The 19,929-nt window shown below is 37.2% G+C and overlaps 2 protein-coding genes across 2 annotated transcripts; both read left to right on the forward strand.

Moving 5' to 3' along the window:
- The first annotated feature begins 9,016 nt into the window (after positions 1–9,016).
- On the forward strand, positions 9,017–9,952 carry LOC108441353 (olfactory receptor 52J3-like). The gene has a single exon (XM_017720843.1). The coding sequence runs from the start codon at positions 9,017–9,019 to the stop codon at positions 9,950–9,952; it is 936 nt and encodes a 311-aa protein (XP_017576332.1).
- Positions 9,953–14,523: 4,571 nt separating this feature from the next.
- On the forward strand, positions 14,524–15,504 carry LOC108441354 (olfactory receptor 52B2-like). Its single transcript, XM_017720844.1, has one exon. It carries the CDS (start codon positions 14,524–14,526, stop codon positions 15,502–15,504), a length of 981 nt encoding a protein of 326 aa, XP_017576333.1.
- The last annotated feature ends 4,425 nt before the right edge of the window (positions 15,505–19,929 follow it).

Consider the following 19,929-nt stretch of genomic DNA (forward strand, 5'->3'; position numbering starts at 1 on the left):
AGCCATGTTCAGGACCTTGTAACTGCCCTTTGAAAGTTTGTGCACCTGAAAATGTAAAATTCTGCTCTTGATATGCTGCAGCTGAGCGATTTCTGCAATGCTTTGTTGCACTTGGGTTGGCGCAGATGCCCAGTCTGTTGAATATCTCCACAGCAGGTTGTTGCAGTTACTGAATCATTGCGTTTTCTTGCCACTGTGACAATCTTTTGGGTTATACGGATGAACAATGCACTACCAAACATTCTGTCACTCTCTATTTCTAAATGTTTTCCCATTTATTTATTTATTTAGATTTGAGCTGCACTCTATACAATATCTCTGCACAATAATAAAGGCGCCAAAGCAGCTTATTTGGCATAATTTCGCAGACGACGTGACTGATTCTTCAAAGAAATGTTTTATAGAAATGAGATGTGTGAGCACCAAGAACTTTTTAAAAAGCCTCGACACAACATACAGGTTCTTTATCAATAAAAGGCATTTCCTGGAACTGTATGTCCAAACCAGTACTCATTCTGAAACCTTTACCTTTAAGGCTGCTCATTGGTTTAAGTTGAGTTCTTCTTCTTCTAACTTGGTTTGGCAGAGATGTCTTTTGTGACTAATCTGTCACAAATGAGTTCTTCTCTTAATCTTCAAAATTCACAAATGAGTTCACCTCTTAGTTTTAAGAGTTTATTACCCTGTTTCACTTTTGCTCGTGCTGAACGCATACCTCTCATAAAACATGTTCCAAGTGTGCTCGCCATGATTTTGTCAGGACTTGTCTGGCCTCCACCAACATATTGCTGTTGTCGGAACAAAACCTTTAATCTCCATTTTTCAATTTCTGTCATAATTTGAAAACGCCTATTGTCTTTTACATTGTGTGTAAATTTCATGATGAATGGACCAACAGAAATGACCCAAAATTAGTTGAAAAAAATCTGGTTCCACTGACATACATTGAAATTAAAGAAGGTTTTTTTTATCCTTCTCCTGTAAAGTTACCATTTTGGACATATGAGGTTTTGTTCACACAACAGTGTTTATTAAAAAAATATCATAAATTCAAATTTCAGAAACATGCCATCTTTAAATAGCATTTCACCCAATATTCTAGTCTTTTCAATGTAACATGCATACATTTTTATTTTTGGGCCTATTTCATCATAGACATATTATGTTGGAGAAAGCATTCAAAGTAATCATATGTATGCATGTATTTATTTATTTATTAAATAATTTATTCACTTGGATATTAGCCATACACTTGGAATACTACACTTTGTTTAACTAGGTTTAACAATGATTAATAGCTTGTTATGAGACTATTTTGAGCAATAAGCTCAGGTGGCAACAAAACACTAACAAAACACACTAACTTCATCTTAATTATGAGCCAAGAGAGCCAATTAAGCTGCTCCCTGCGTACCAGTAGCCTCAAGAGATTTATAACACAAATAACACTAATGGAAAGAAAGTTTCGTTTTTTTGTATTTTTCTGACCACCTTTTATTTCTATACTTTCATTTCATCCTCACACCAACAGAACGCGCCTCTGAAAAAGGACTAAAAACACAAGAGTCCAATTAAAGTCCAATTATAATGGCTCCTGTCTTATGATTACTGTGGGCAGTGATCCCCATGTTGATAGACAGGTATGAGCGTTTTATTTATTTATTGTACATCATTGTGAGCCATTTTCAAAGTTTGTCCAAGTTCTTCCATGTGCACTGCCAGGTATGGACATTTTCAGAGAAATAATTAGACTCACTTGGGTCCTATTCACAGGTGGCGAAACATTAATATGCTCAGAGGCCTACAACATTAGTAATGACCAAAACATGATTCAATTACGTGTTGTCTACAGAACTCTGTAGTTCCTTGACCAGTTTGCTCACAGCTAATTGAAGGACCCTTGGTCCTCAGTCCCTGTAGGGCAAGAGTTCCCAGTTTTTTTTCAGTCCATTACTGACATATATATATATATATATATATATATATATAATCACAGATCACCACAAATGGCATGAATGCAGGTTTTCATTCTGACCAAGAAAAGCACCCATGCTTCCACTTATTTAATCCGTTGGTTCCACTCTTCAGAGAACTGATCATTGAAGTGAAAGGTGCTCTTGCTTGGTTGGCCCTTTGCAGATAAGGTGACCCTGATCTACAGTATGTCAGTGCTGGGCTGAAGTTCAGTCTTTTCTGACACCAGCAATCACAACCACTACTACCAAAATGTTTTTTCAAGTCTAAAGGAGCACCAATGCTGCTATCACAGCTTTGAGGTTCATAAAACTGTATTTAAATGTGCTAGACATGTTCTAAAGGAATAGGTACAGTGCTGCATTAAAGTATTCCCCCCTCATGATTTCATCTATTTGTCATCCATATTTGTCTCACAAAATGAGTAAACATTTTTTTTTTTTTTTTAATATAATAATTTAATTTCATGAGGGAAACATGTCATCCAACATCACTGGCCTTGTGGGGAAAAATAGCCTCTTTAATTATTAAATCAAACAAAGATAGTTAAAAGCTGCGTTTAATTAAACTAGCTACATTATGGCTCAATGACTTCTGGCCTTGTTTAATCCAAACTGTACTTAAAAAGAAATGTCCCATCAATGTGTCTAACACATCTTGACAAGCAGCAAATATCCGTGATCCGAAGCTCACAGTTGGGATATGCAGGAACACAATGATCCAAAGCACAAGAGTGAGCTCAACTCTAACTCTAAACCCTAACTCTGAAACCTATTTAAAAATAAAAAAAAGTTTTGAAGTGGTCTGAATGCCCTCCAATGTGGCTGAATATAATCCAAAGTAACGTAAAGTAAAATGCCCTTAGAGAAACATGAAAGACTGATCTCCAGTTATAGGAAGCATTTACCAGCAGCTGTTACTGCTAAACATTTCACAACCAGTTATTAAGTCTAGGGACAAATACTTTTTCACAGCACTGCAACTACAGCCAACTGCTAAAAACTGAAAACTGTGCTCGACACCTACGCCCATGTATCTGTGAGATCTTAACTGTCTTGTTTTTTTGTTTTTTTTTAAAGATTTACATCACCTGCACATATTTATAGACTGTTTTCTTAAACTAACAATAAATGCTGTGGTTTTCCACCACTGGCTGGCGTGTCATTGGAGCCTGTGAGTGTGTGTGCACAACAGGGCCTTAAGAAAGGGCTCATGGGTAGCATCGCACTCCTGAATTTAGTGACATTTGCTGTTGTTAATGTTGTTTATTGGGTTTGAGATTTGTTTTAAATGCTTTATTGTTAAGGGGTGTGGGTTTAGTTAGTGTAGGCCAGTGTTTACCATAGGGAGAAAGCATATGGCTAGAAGTGACCTGCGTCCTATTTCAGTTGCTGTTTAAGTGGCTTTTCTATTCCTTAGTCACATGTTCCTTAGTAAAATGACTTTTTACAGAAATTGTAGCCTCATTTAACTCTCCTTCTGACCGACACCACCCTTGTGTCAAGAAAAGCAGGTCTCTCCTTGCTTTCTCTTTATGGTAAACACTAACCTACGCTAACTGAAACTAGGCCCAATACAGTACATAAAGCACATAAAACAAAATAGGAAACAAACAAGGAAATATCTTAAACAATAAAACAAACGGCTTGCCTGTCAGTGCCAAGGAAACTAATCCCAAAGGCATTATTAGCAGCACTGCTCATTACTACATAACAGTCTGTGTACAAGAGTAGCCGTCAGACTGGGGATGAGTCCCTATAGGTTAATTACAATATGATACTACTAATAGGACATCATTAACAGAATTCCCTATTTGTCTCATTAGTGAAAATACTTTTAAGATGATGAAACATCTTGATGTTTAACTTGTCCCAAAAGACCCTCAGACATTAAGGTCATATCAAAAGAATGGTGTAATTTTAAATAGATTATTCTTCACATATAGCATAAGCAGAAATTCTGTCAAAAGAGTTGACTAAGTGTAGATCCTACTCCAGTCTGCATTCTGTGCTGACTTGTTATGCACTTAAAAGTACTATTTTTTTCAGAAACACTGGCCCTTATTCTTCAAAATTGTAGTCTGATCTCACAATGAGTGCGTGCAAAATTAACCAACACATTTGTTTATCAGGTTCATATTTGGTATACATGTATGATCAAACTTTTAACTAACCAAACTGCTATCAATGTCATCTACAAGACAAATAATACATGCACATGGCAATCCAGTACAAATGGTAATGCATTATTTTACATGCACACGGATGTAAACTAATATTGTATTATAATATAATGTGTAATATTATATTATATGTATAGTATATGGAATGTAATATACTAATATTGTATGTTTCATTTAAAGACGTATTACACTGTGTATTTGTTTTATAATTTGACTTGATTTCATGCACTGAAGCCGCTCTTTTGTGTCAGGAAGTACATGCAGAGTAGCTCGTACATCATCAAATATGAACCTTCTCTTATGCGACTTTGATAAATAAAGGCCAATGGTTTGTTCTGGGTCATTACACAGTGACAGTATAATACTTCTCGGTGACTGGAAACTTTAAAGAATGAAATTTGTCACGCTTAGGAAAGGGTGTCAGGACATTTGATGTCAAACATTCATGTGTTCTCTTAATGTCTGTCTTTCAGAGGCCTAAACTTCTGGGGAAACTTCTGGGGAAATATCTGAGTTAGGGTTAGTCACCACGCTATAGCTTCAGTATTACTGTTTGTTTGTATTCTGAGAAAACATTTTTAGGATTTCACATCATTTAATAGAAATGTTTTACAGTAAAATGCAGAATTGTACTGTGAAATAAATGCAGAAAAGGCCGTTTTCAGCTTTGGTGAAATTGCAGTTCAAGTGGACTACAATACTACTCCAGGATATGACAAGTAAGGGCATTAAATAAGATATGCTAAATAAGATATAAGTAATTCAGAATTCAGTCAGAATGACTAACTTTTCACTGACCTGTGTCACTTCTGTTGATTTAATTTTTTTTTTTTAAATATTTACTATTATCTAATGCTAAATGTTAGGTTTGTATACTTTTTGAATGTTTTCTTTTTCTTTTTTCTTTCTTTTCCTTCTTTTCACAAGTGTTTTGTGTTCCAAATGACAAAGTTAGCCCACTTAAAATAATACATAAAAAATAAAATAATTAAAAAAAAAAACAAAAACAGTAGGTGGCGACTGCTAACTGCATTCTAAATCACTCATTTAAAGGTTTCAATGGTTGTCTGCAAAGAGCTGGTTTAATAAAAGCAACCATTCAAATCCTTAAAAGTGAGTGATCCCCAGGTGTATGTTCACTGTATCATAAAACAAGCTACCACTTCAAAAAAATATTGATAGCTTATTCGCGGGAATTTTCCTGATATCAGTACATGTGTACCTTAATATATGCTGAGTTAGTTGATCTGTGAAAATATAGGAAATTACTATATTTCTACAGCAACAGACAGTCATAAACTTCGTGAAATCACAGCATGTAATTGTTTACTGTTGTTTGTTGTTAATATTGTGCAATAAATTACCGTGAAGGTAATGTGAGTAGTAGCCAGTACATTATTGTAATGTACAATATACTCAATTCCTTTACAGTGTAATATATCTTAACTCACCACTATTAATCACTGCTTTGACTCTTAGACCTTGTTCACATTGCAGATAAAATTAGAATGTATTTCTTATAACTGACGTTTTAGACAGAAAATTCAGGTGGTCAATTCTAATATGTATGGTCAGATTGTAGTTGCCATACAGACCCCCTAGAATTTTGATTTTGAGACATGCTGGGGGTCCAAGGTTAATTAGGCAGTCCCCCACCCAACACCCCCCGGCCCAGGACCCCATATTTTATACACCTGGTGTCTTTGTCTTGGCTGTGTCTTCTCTTAGCAACACAACTTTTTTAATTTCACTAATAATATGTATGTAACGTTATCTGTCTCAATATGGATAAAAGGAAAAAATAGGTACAAAATTATTGTGTGGACAGATAATATAAAGTTTTTCATACAGACTAGCCCGTTATCTTATCAAGTAGCATTCCTAACTGGCTATTTGGCTAGTTGTGTTTAACAAACTTAAAAAGTGTGGCTTTTAGAGGTATACTTGAAAATGTTAATAAATGCCTAACTGATAGACTTATGAGCTAACTAAAGATCAAGTAAGTACACTAGCAAATTTAGTAGTAGTAGTAGTGCAGAGCAAGAGGAGCTGCTTGTCCTGGGTAGCCAATAGCTGCTGGTCTTGGATGATCAACTATAGCATATAGCATCTATATCCATATGGCAGCTCCCTTTATGTCCTTACTGAAAGGTAACCTGAGGAAGATTAGATGGACTGAGATAGCCTTCCAGAGGCTTAAAGAAGCCTTCATCACAGCTCCCATTCTCAAACATCCTGACCCCACGCTGCCATTCGTGGTAGAAGTTGACACCTTGGAAACAGGTGTAGGAGCTGTCTTCTCAGAGAACTGGAGATCCCTCTAAGATCCACCCCATAGCATTTTTTCCCCCACAAGATGTCACAGGCAGAAAGAAATTATGGTATCAGAGATAGGAAGTTATTAGCAGTAAAATTAGCCTTGAAAGAATGAAGGCATTGGTTAGAGGGACCTAATCATCCCGTTTACAGTTCTGACAGACCATAAAATTTTGGAGTATATACAAAACATTAGAAGGTTGAATGCAAGACAAGCTAGATGGATTTTTGAGAGGTTTCAGTTCAGCATCACTTACCATCCTGGATCTCATAATCCTTTTCTAGGATCCATCAGAAGGATAAGGATAGCCCAGAAGCAGAGGGTGGGAAAAGGATCTCCACAAGTCAACATATCCTCAATCAGGTGGGAGATCGATGAGGTCATTGAGGCAGCCCTAAGAGACTATTCCCACACAGCGTCCACCTGGAAAGCTGTATGTACCAGCCCCCTTCCGTGGTCCTTCTTGACAGTTATTGATCGATTTTCTAGAGGTGTGAGAATTATTCCTTTCCAGAATATTCCAAGTGCTTTTGTAACAGCTGAAGCTTTGTTTAATCATGTACTTAGATTTTTTGGTATCCCGAAGGAAATAGTTTCTGATCATGGACCTCAGTTCACATCACGGGAATGGGCAGCATGTTTTGAGCACATTAGTGTTTCCATAAGTTTGACTTCAGGGTATCATCCACAAGCTAAAGGATAATGCGAGAGAATGAAGAACTGGGTAAATTCTTGTGCATATTTTGCCATGAGAACACTTCAGACTTGTATAAGTTTTTGGCTTGGGCTAAAGCCATGTAAATAGACATACTTTATTTTATTTCTCTTGTACCTGAATTTATGTCTACATTTATTTCTATCTTTCCTCATAGTATATGTAAGTTTATGTGGAATTATATGTGTTGCTACTGAAACACTGCAATTTCCCTGTGGGACCAATTCATTCATTCATTCATTCATTCATTCATTCATTCATTCCTTCCTTCCTTCCTTCCTTCCTTCCTTCCTTCAATCCTTCATTCCTTCCTTCATTCCTATCCAGGACCAACACAATCAATAGCTGGGTTAACTATGATCAGTACATTCATCACCTTCATAAACTGACTACCCAAGATCAATGCAGTCAGTACTAGTACTAACAGGCTGTACAGTATCAATGCAGTCAGAAAGCACATTTATTTACTATCCACCATAAATATAATTAATAGTTGGCTATCCAGGATCAATAAAGTCATAAACTGGATTAAATGACTATCCAGGATAAATAGTGATTAACTGGGTTAACTGATCACCCAGGATTAATACTCTCATGAACCAGATTCCAGGATCAATGACATAGTAACAGGATTAAACAGCTATCCAGGATCAATCCAATCATGAGCTTATTACTTCATCATCCAGAATCAATACAGTCAGTAATAGGACTAACTGGCCATTTGGGATCAAATCAATATAAGTATTAATTTGCTATCTCAGATTAACACAGTCATGAACTATTAAGTATGCAGATCAGTGGCGATTGGCTATGCAGGAAAGAAAATGAATGATTATGCAAAATGATGAGTGCCACTTATGAAAATCACAATGTGTGCTACAGTAAATGCGACGTACAGCATGAACACTGACATGGTCGTGGTGTGTTAGTGTGTGTTGCGCTGGTATGTGTGGATCAGACACAGCAGTTCTGCTGGAGTGTTTAAACACTGTGTCCACTCACATTCCACTCTATTAAACACTCCTACCTTGTTGGTCCACCTTGTAGATGTAAAGTCATAGACAATAGCTCATCTGCTGCTGCACAGTTTGTGTTGGTCGACCTCTAGTCCTTCATAAGCAGTCACAGGACACTGCCCTCAGGAGGCTGTTGGCTGGACATTTGACATTTCATTGGTTGATGAACGATTCACAGTCTAGCATTGACACAATGAGGTGTTTAAAAACCCCAGCAGCACTGCTGTGTCTGATCCACTCATACCAGCACAACACACATTAACACACCACCACCACATCAGTTTTACTGCAGTGCTGAGAATGATCCACCACCCAATTAATACCTGCTTTCCTGTGGGCAACCTGACTATTGAAGAACAGGGTAACAAAGTATGCAGGGAAACAGATGGACTACAGCTTGTAACTGTAGAACTAAAGTGTACCTATATGGTAAATAGAGCTGATAAAATGGACAATGAGTGCAGAAACAAGGAGGTGGTTTTAATTTTTTAAAGAATCGCTGGTCAATGTAATCAGTAATATACAGCCATCTGAGTTGTTTGTTTTTTGTTTTGTTTCCATGCATGATGCTCTATAGGACTGTCAGAGGTTTCACTGGTGTTGTCATGGAGACCAACGGTGATGATAAATGCACGCTGCTAGTCAGGGAGAAAGCAGTTGTCTAGTATTGTAGTGTTAACATCTTTTGCCTTTGACACAACAGGTAACAAAATGTGTTATTTAAATGTACCAAGGTGGTCGAGTTGTTAAACTGTTTAGATTTTAATGTATTATTTTTGTTGTGACCTGCAGGTTCAAGCGTATGATTTCTAATGGAAAACATGTCCTTCACTGTCAACTTGGAGATTAGTTTGGATCCTTTTTTTATCCCGTCTGGAACAAAATATCCAATATTTTTCATTGGACTTTTTATCTACCTTTTTTCTCTTTTCTGTAACCTTACACTGTTACTTCTTATCATATTGCAGCGGAGCCTTCACAAGCCTATGTATTTCATTCTGTTAAGCCTTCCTCTGAATGATCTAATTGGAATTACTGCTATGTTCCCCAAGGTGTTGTCAGACATTGTAACAGAAACCAACAAAGTCTACTACCCACTTTGCGTCCTTCAGGGCTTCCTGCTTCATATGTATGGGGGTGGTGTTTTGTTTATCCTGGCCGCTATGGCCTTTGATCGCTACGTAGCCATCTGTCTCCCACTCCACTACAGCACCCTAATGACACCCAGGGTTGTGGTGACTATTATAGCTTTAGTTTGGGGCCTGGACTTCATTATGATTGTTTCACTTTTCTCCCTCCAGGACAAGCTTCCCAGATGCAGATCCATCATTCTGAACGTGTTTTGTGATAATCCCTCTCTACTGACACTTACTTGCGCCAATACTATGATAAACAACATAATTGGTCTGTTCTACACAGCCGTCATGCAAATTATAAGTGTTTCCATTCAGGCATTCTCATACATAAAGATTCTGATCACCTGTTTGGCCACAAGTCATTCTGAAACAAAGGGCAAAGCCATAAATACTTGTGTGGCACAGCTGGTCATTTTCCTCATATTTGAAGTTGTTGGGACTTTTAAAATTCTCTCACATAGATTTACATACATCTCAACAGACCTGCAAAAGATTATGGGGATGCTTATTTTTATAGTGTCTCCACTTCTGAATCCTATAGTTTATGGCCTAAACACAAGTGAAGTGAGGAACTGTTTCCTAAGGGTATTCCGCAGGAAGATTTTTGTTTAGAAGGTAACTTGTTTTTTTGTTTTTATTTTATTTTCATGCATGACAAAAAGTATAAAACCAAAAACTGTGAGTTTTTATTGTTTCTTGATTTAAATGAACAGGTCTTCAGAAACGTTACAGGTTTGTCAAAATGTTCCATATAGTGAAAGTATATCACACTAAAACATATTTGGGTAGAATACAAAAGCTTGTAAGTTCCTGAAACACATGTTATGGAGAATGTGAACTGGAAACACTTTATTTGTTGATGGGCCTTTGTAGATAATTAATAAACTCTGAACAAATAATCAGTAACGCATCAAGAACATGTCAGTGGAGTAGCAGTAGTGAAGCATCTGAATGCCTTGAAGTAAATGTCTTGTAGATGTTCTGTTGATACATTACTTACATTAAGTCAATGTGTTGTTAATGTGTTACTTCCATTACACAAGACCTAACCCTAACCCTGGCCCTAATCCTAACCCTAATCTTAACCTCAACCCAAACCCTAACCCTGGCCCTAATCCTAACCCTAACTGTAATCTCAACTTCAACCCAAAACTTAATCCTAACCCTCACATGTTTTTGACATGTTACTGAGAGTCAGTTGAGTGTTTGTGATCTAAAAGGACCGCTCAAAGTGTCACCTGTGAATTAAATTAATTTAAAGGCTTTAGGCAAAACATTAAGTTAAATTATGTGTAATATAATAGGTCACATCTAAAACCAATGACCATAAAACTCTGTCAGTTCCAGGTCCAAAAGCTTCTTTAAGTGTGAGCTTTGTACTGCTACATTAAGCTCTGTAATCCTACTGCTGTTTACACTCAGCCAGTCATGATTCCAGGTTGGCACACTGGTCTTAGTTCTCCATATGATTCATCAGACATTTGTATTGTTTCACATCGTCCCTTAGTGCTCTGTAGTTGTCATTTAATTTTACCTTTGTAAAGATCTGTTTGAATGTATCCATAAACATTATAGAGACCCGAGATCTCCTTTGAGACAAAATAAAGGCGCTCATCAACTAATTAAATAGACCTAGTAAGAAAATTACCTGGGGGTTTGTGGTTAGCCTGCATGTCATATTCAGTCATTGGAGATGTGAACTATGTATGTATGATTATGGCAGTACATTTGCTTGTTTATTCTGAGGGACTTCTTTTCTCTGGAGTACGAGGCACTCATTCAGATCCATTTTTAAGTGTTTAAAATGTTATATTTTAATGAGGAAAAATCTGCATACTGGCTCAGAAAAGTAAAAGCAATATACTAGCCTTGAAAAATAAACACATTTAAAGAATTTGGTCTCCTGAACTTGATACTTTTGGAGCCTTGAAGACTTATTTGGTATGAAACACATATACTGTATATCCTTCCTCTTGTGTTAGCTTTCTGTTACTCATGTTAAAACAATTATTTATTATCCAATTTGTTTCTTACCTCTTGTTTACCTTGTTAGGCTGTCTTATCCATGAAAGTATTGGTTTTAATATTTTATAATTATTGTTGTGGCCTAGTATATTAGAAGACATTTATTAACATGTAAATATACATATATATATAAATTTATATATATATATATATATATATATATATATATATATATATATATATATATATAATTTTAATATTATTTACTCTAGTAACATCTATGGTGTTACGGTTCCAATTTGACGCATATATAATTACTTCAAGAAAAAGGCAAAAAAACAAGTCTTTTTTGAAAAAAACTTTAACACAAATACAAAATGAAAAGCAGAACTAGTAATAAATAATATTTTAAAAATTAAATAATTAATTAATAAAATGTCAAACAAACAACAACCAATCAAGCAAAACAAACCAACAGAAACCAAGTACTATTTTCATAGATACTCTGTGCGCAAGAACATGCACGTGTATTTTTGTATTTTTATTTGCATGTGTGGTAAAAAGTGACACTGTTAGTGTGTTCTTTACAGAGATATTTTTTGCAGGTGAAGCACAATGTGTTTGTCTTTCTGTCCTTATTGCTAGGGCAGACCTGACACCTGTTTCTTTTAGAATCAGATGGTCTTACTGGGGTTGTGGCTGTTGTGGTTGGTGTTGAGGCAGGGCTGGATGAGGAGGATGCTCTTCGTGTTGCTGTAGGTGTGGACGGAGTGCTTGGTGAGCTCTGCAGCTGTCTGACCAAGGCTGCAGCAGCTGGGTCTCGGGGTACCCATTCTCTTTGCTCAATGTGCACCTTGACAAGGGAACTTCCTAGCTCCTCAAGAAACATCCTCCACTTGTTTTTTTTTTTGTGAGTTCCACCCTTGTTGAATGTTGGTCCACAACACAAATGCATTGTGTGTGGACACATCGAGAATGTTGTAAAATACAACCATTGGCCATCTCCTGGTTATTCACTGGCAATGTAGGTGGCAGCGAATAACCAGTCAGCTTGTCCAGGTTGTCCACTCCTCCTTTGTTTTTGTTATACTCCAGGATGATTATGGGCTTTTTGTCACTTCCTGATGTCACAGCTGCATCTTTGTGAAGAGTGGACATCAGTATCACATTCCATTGTTTTTTTTGCACAGTATGAAACAGCAGTGGTGGTGTCTGTAAAAACAAACTTTGAGGAAAGTGGAGCCCTGTCCTTCATCTGCAAAATTTCAGCAGGCAGCTCAGGTTTATTTATTTATTTATTTTTTTACTGTGCCCACCATGGGTAGTTACCTCCTGAGAAGTTCTTGTCCAAGGTCATAGCTGGTAAAGAAATTGTCACAAGTAATGTTGTGACCCTGCAGTCCAGAAGCCATATTGAGAACTACATGTTTTCCTTGTTGTTTTTCAGGAATGCCGCTTGCAGACTTGCCTGTGTAAATCTGTAGATTCTGTAGCTGGTTTTTGCATCACAGGCTGCCCAGATTTTTATGCCATATTTGCCTGGCTTACTGGGCATGTATTGCCGGAAGGGGGACTTTCCAAGGGAGAAAACGTTCATCTACTGTCACCTCTGGCCCTGGGTTGAACATCAGTGTAAGGAGCTGCACCCATTTCTCCCAAACATCCCTGATGGGAGCAAGTTTGTCAGATTTTGCTCTGATGTCTCTGTTGTCAAATATCAGGACCTTTGATATCATTTGAAAGGTCTGAAGTGACATTGTTGCCCGAAAAATATTCCTGTCTGTCGATGCCTCATTGGCCTCAGTGGCCTCATTGCTGGATCTGTACACTCCACCAAGGAGAACGACACCAATGTAGGCATCCAGGCATGAATCATGAATGTCATTCCACATGTTGCCATGGACTTTTATTCCTTCAAGGTTTGTCATAGCAATGATGACCTTTTTTTTAGTGACGATGGCATAAACACATCAAAACATGTCTTGATGTCGCTTACTCTCGTCACAGCAAACCTTTGATGACATTTGCAGCAGCTGCCCTACCATGTACGTCAGGAGGTACTGAGCTCCGACAGATGTTGCCACTTTTGAATTTGAATGTGTGAGTGTGTGAGTCTGTGTCTGTCTGTCTGCCCTGTGATGGACTGGCGACCTGTTCAGGGTGTATCCTGCCTTCCACCCGATGACCGCTGGGATAGGCTCCCTTTGTTTACATAAATTTATATTAAAGAAGACATGGAAGTGTGGTCTCAAATATTCCTGGGAAAAGGCAAATAAATAAATAAATAAATAAGAAGCTATCACTTGTGAGAAATCAGAAATGCAGAAAGTTTTGTTCCATCCTGTTAGTGATGTGTTCAAGGTACTTACAAAGTGAATCAAGGGGACCACAGTTGTTTGGAAAGTTGGCCAAGTAGATATCACCAAGTATTATTGGCATAGCTGTGGTAAGATAACCTTGTCTTGTAGTATTTGGCCAAGAGGCAGCATGTATAAATTAAATATGAGTGGCACAAGAATTGAACCCTGGGGGACACCACAGGTCACTGACACTTTCTCAGAAATATTATTTTCAATTTCCACCATATAGTCCCTTCCTTACAGGTATGAATAGTTTGTTAATAGCAATGTTAATCCAGGGTCATCATCAGAGTAGGACCTTCTCTGCATCTTTTGGACTCTTCAGGTGAGAATTATTACTGTTCACAATCACTATTAATGTAATGCTGCTCTAAAAATCACATTAAATATCACAATAATTGTCATGAATCAATATCAGCAAATTTATCTGAAGATGGCCTTAGATGACTTTGATTAGGAGGCATTTATGGACTTTTGAGAAGCACTAAATGGTGCTCAGGTTTTGTGCTCCTGCAGAGCCATGGTATAGACAGAGAGATCAGCTGGGATTTTGAAAGGACTTAGCTCTAAGGCAGAGTATATAAAAGTAACATGCAAGGCAAACCTACAGCACATTTACATGTTTGGACTCATGCATATCTACTATATTCCTTATATACAGTGCTACTTTGTTGCTGATTCTCTCCATGTTTTCTTTTTAAAAGGTGATAAGAGATTTTGGTATGTAGGTTTATTCTAGGAAAGCAATCTGATTATCATTTAAGAGATTAATCAAGCTGTGAAACTCTTTCTGCATAACATATTCTGTTCTTCTTCCCGCTGTAGGTAATTTAAAACTTAATACACAACATAATACAAATGGACTCTAATTTCTCCATATACACAATATATTTGACTTTGGAAACTCTGGACATACCTACTTCTAATATTTTGCCTGCATTTATATTTGGAACCCTTACATACTGTGCAGTTCTGGTTTTCAATATGACTGTATTGCTAACAATTGCTTTGAACAGGAAACTTCATAAGCCTATGTATGTTCTACTGTTTAACTTGCCAATCAATGATATGGTGGGTGCCACAGCCTTTTTCCCTCAGCTGGTGTCTAGTATTCTGTCACAGAGTAGATCCATCACTTACTCTGCTTGTTTTGTACAAGCCTTACTGACACATCTGTATGGAGCTGGAGCATTTCTCATTCTCAGTGCTATGGCTTATGACAGATTCATTGCCATTTGTTGTCCATTGAAATATAACACATTTATGTCTCCAAACAACCTGATGAAAATTATAACTATAATGTGGACCTTGCATTTTATTTTGATTGGTTTACTACTTGCAGTGAACTACCGCACAGAGATTTGTAGCACAAAAATAGTGGACATCTTCTGCAATAATCCATCTTTAATGAAGCTTGTTTGTGGAGATATAACTGCAAATAATTACTATGGACTGTTTATAATGACTTTTTATGATGGTCTGTCTCTGCTGATAGTAGCATTCACTTACATCCAAATCCTAATCACAGTTGTGGTTAAAAGACAGTCTGAAGCCAAAAGTAAAGCACTTCAGACCTGTGGTACACACTTAATTGTTTTCTTATGTTATGAATTCTGTGCATGCTTTGCCTTGATAGCTCATAGAATTGAGTCAGCACCCCAAAACCTACGAAGGGCCTTAGGTGCTTCTGTCATGATATTTCCTCCAATACTTAATCCGCTAATATATGGTCTGAAAACAAAGGAAATTCGACAGAATCTTATTTTCTTCAACCATAAAAAGGTCTTTCCAACAAAACAGAAGAAAAAACTCAATCAGGGGAAAAGACAGCTGCATTAAAAAACTGGTTATGTTGGCTGCTGTTGGTTACTTTTCATAACAACTTGTCATTGCAAGTTGCAATTCTATGACAGATTTAAGATAAACTGAATATATTATGATGAGCTCTCTTTAAATATATGTTATGCTTTTGCTCTGTCAGTTGAAAAAAGCCAAAATGGTAAATAAAATTGATTTTTTTAACCAAATTAAAAATGCCTTGTAGTCTTAAAGGGGATTTGTCACATCATTTCTTAAAGTAATAACAAATGCTAGTGCCCAGACACAGATCCATTTGTTAAAAGACCAAAGCAATAAGATTAATGGTTTCATTTCTTTTGGATTTTGCATTATGCATTCTTCAAACAGACACCAATGTATATATTGTATTTATGCATTTACATTTATGTATTTTGCAAAAGTTCTTATCCAAAGTGACTTACAAGTTAGATCATACTCTACTAAATAGCATCTTCTATCAACCAGTTTTGTAGCTCTGAATGGACAAGGAGATTATCAGTAATAAAAAATTCAGAACCCCAAAAATAAATCTTTGAATTTCTAAACTACATCTACTTTTAAATCAGTTACTCCAACCTGACGAACCTGTAGTTTGCATTACTGCTATTGGAATTCCTCCCTTGCAATTGCTATTATGTGTATGCATGAATGTAATTTCTTTAAGTAAAACATCAACATTCCTTTTCCTTCAATCACTGCCATCTGATATCAGTGTGTGTCTTCTGCTTCTCCCTGAGACTCTTGAAAATTCTCTAGTCTGTTTCAGCATTTAAGTGAATTACATTAAGCCAAATTCTTCATTTGTAGAACAAAATTAACACGGACTATAATTTAGCAGCAGGTTATGGGTTTCTGTTTCCACCTGTTGTACCACTAAATCAAAATCAGGAAATATCCAAGAAAACACACACCATGCACCATAAAACATGTTTGATTCCGTCTGTCACTCAAACTCCAGTCTCTTGATGTGCTCTCATGTTCTTTAGCCTCTAAACAGGTGGCATTTGAGCATCTGTTACTGAAACAGCCTGTACTGCGGTGGGTTTTACACATAGCCGAATAACTACAGTAGTGTCGCCCACCAGGGTACAACTCAAAGCACCACAGAACAATTCTATTTTTTACGTTTCTGTCACTTCAACACTAGCCATTCAAATTTTCCCTCTCAGATACGAGTTGTTGTTCTCTAAACAGGTGTTTTCAACCATCCATTTGCTGGAACCAAGCCTGTAGTTACACTGGGAGGCACCGTGCACTCAGGTTAGCTTAGCCTAGCAGGCCACAGCTTAAAGCACTACAGAACAGGCCCGATTTCAGCTTTTTGTCGCTCCAACACCGGTTGGTCAACTTTGCTCTTGTTGTAATAACATTTTATCATCTATGCCTGTGATAGCAGAGCAGTAAATCAAATCAAACTTGCTTTGTTGTGTTTGGATCTATTTCATTAAGCTAAGTTAGCTAGTAGAGAAGCTGGGTAGTGGCTTAGCTAGGAGTGTCCAGCTTCAGACACCAGAGATTCAGTTTCAGCTTTCTGTTTTTCTAACATCAGCCACTCGACTTTGTGTCCTCAGATATGAGACATTATCATTAAATTTGTGGCAGTGAATCTTTTGTTAGTCAGAATCGAACCTGTTCTGTGTTGAGCAGTGCTGGCAGCATGCTGGCTAAACTAACACTAACCAGCTACTCTCTTCTGGTTAGTAGCGCCATATAAGGTGTAGAAATTGGTGTTAGACTGAAGCTTTGATGTTTATTGAATGGTGGATTTAAAATTGTGTGCTGCTTTCATTGATATGAGCAAACTGAACTTATTTGATTCCTTTCAGTTTGAATTAGCGCAGCAGGAAGCTGTGGCACAATAGAGACATACACATAGAACCAATCAGTGAATAACTTTGTCTTTGCATCATCCCCCGAACAGTTCTGTGGCCCCGAGTACAGTAGCCCGATTTTGAACCCAAAGGGCACTCTTTGTAGTATTAACGTACATCCAAATCCTAATCATAGTTGTGGTTAAAAGACAGTCTGAAGCCAAAAGTAAAGCACTTCAAACCTGTGGTACACACTTAATTGTTTTCTTATGTTATGAATTCAGTGCATGCTTTGCCTTGATAGCTCATAGAATTGAGTCAGCACCCTCCCACCTACGACGGACCTTAGGTGCTTCTGTCATGATATTTCCTCCAATACTTAATCCGCTAATATATGAACTGAGAACAAAGGAAATTTGACAGAATATTATTTTCTTTAACTATAAAAAAGTCTTTCCAACAAAACAGAAGAACAAACTCAATCGGGGGAAAAGACAGCATTAAAAAATTGGTTATGTTGGCTGCTATTGGTTACTGTTCAAAACAATTAATCATTGGTCAAGATTACACTTCAACGATAGCATTAAGATAACCAGAATATTTTATAATGAGCCCTTATCAAATATGTTGTGCTTCTGCTCTGCCAGTGGAAAAAAGAATAATATACCAAAAACATATTTATTTATGTATTTTTATTTTATTTTTTTAGCTATTAATTAGTAGTTATTAGTAGTACTACTAGTAGTACTACTACTAGTAGTACTAGTAGTAGTTATTGTAACTGGGGGCAGTCATGGCCTGGAAGTTAGAGAACTGGCTTGTGACCGGAAGGTCGCTGGTTCGATTCCCAAAGCCGACAGTACATGACTGAGGTGTCCTTGAGCAAGACACCTAACCCCCCACTGCTCCCAGGGCCCTGTGGATAGTGCTGTCCACTGCTCCAGGCAAGTGTGCTCGCTAACCCCTATAGTGTGTGTGTGTGCTCAGTAGCGTATATTTAGTGTTTAAGTCGACAAATGGGTTAAATGCAGAGATGAATTCTCCCTGTTGTGGGACTCATAAGGGTAATTTAGTCTTAGTTCTAATTATGGCATCATTTAATATAGTCATAACAAATATTGCCTTAGTCAATAACAGTGGCACCGTGTCCAGCTCAGTGAGATATGTACTTTCATACATGCCTGTCTTTTGAGAGGCCTGTAAATCACCTCTTCTTTCGTATTTTTTTTTTAATGTTATCAGTGCAAAATGTACCTATTTCACCAGATGCGCCATACCACATAGTTAAAAGCACAAAAAACAGCTTTACCACAGAAAAGTGTTAAACATCACATTGAAGCTCATTTTACACTGTACTCATTTAAATTTATTGGAATAAATCTTTTTAACATCCACATTGTCTGTAAAACCATGGCTCTTTTGAAGTATTTTCTCCCTAATTTTAGTCATGTCCAATTCCACTCCCTAGCTTGGTCTGCCCCAAGCACATAAAAAAAAAAAAAAATTAAAATAGTTAGGAGGACTAGCTAGCTACTTCCTCTGAGTGATGTGAAACACCAAACTGTTACTAATGCAATGTCATTTGACAGCAGAATGTGCATGGAGGAGAATGCTAACTACCAGTTCTATCACATTTGTGCTTTCTTGGACTCCCTGCCATGGGTGGCTGTAAAATCACAAGGGATTGAACTCATTTCCTAATAATACACTCTTTAAAATGATGGTTGTTCAAGATTTATATAATAGAAAAAATGTTCTATAAAGATCCATGAGCACTCAAATAGCCCTTTGCATGATAAAAGAGTTGTTTGCAACATGAAAGAGTTCTTCAGAATGTGTTATAGATCTGATACGGTGTCAGTCTTGAAACAATACAATAACCTTTATGGGCGCTATATTTTCAAAAAGGTTCTATTTACACAAACACACACACACACACATGCACGCACACATTTTCTAAGCCGCTTCTCCCTCAGGGTCGCACAGAGGGTGCTGGAGCCTATCCCAGCGGTCACTGGGCGGAAGGCAGGATACACCCTGGAAAGGCTGCCAGTACATCGCAGGGCAGTTTCTATTTGCAGTGCCATGAAAAAGTATTTGCCTCTTTTGCTAATTTCTCTTATTTAAATGTTTTAGGTTTATTCAGCTAATTTTAATAGAAGATGAGTACAACACGAGTAAATGCAAAATGCAGATTTATATCACCCAAGTGAAAAAAGTAACTACCATACTAAACCTAATCACTGGATGTGGCACCCTTAGCAGCAATCAAATGATTGCAATAATTTGTCTTTTACATCACTTTGGAGGAATTTTGGCCCACACTTCTTTGTAGAATTGTCTTCATTTGACTACATTGGAGTTTTCGAGCATAAACTGACTGTTTGAGGTCTTGAGATGGGATTCAAGTAAGGACTTGACTGGGCCACTTCAAAACCTAATTTTATTTCTTTTAAGCCAGGTAGACTTGCTTGTGTGTTTTAGATCATTGTCCTCCTGCATATCCCAAATACACTTGAGCTTTAGGTCACACAAACTGACAGGCAGACCTTCTCCTTCAGGATGTTCTGATAGAGAGAAGAATTCATGGTTCCATTAATTATGACACATTGTT

Source organism: Pygocentrus nattereri, chromosome 17 (genome assembly GCF_015220715.1).
Source record: "Pygocentrus nattereri isolate fPygNat1 chromosome 17, fPygNat1.pri, whole genome shotgun sequence".
Lineage (NCBI taxonomy): Eukaryota > Metazoa > Chordata > Actinopteri > Characiformes > Serrasalmidae > Pygocentrus > Pygocentrus nattereri.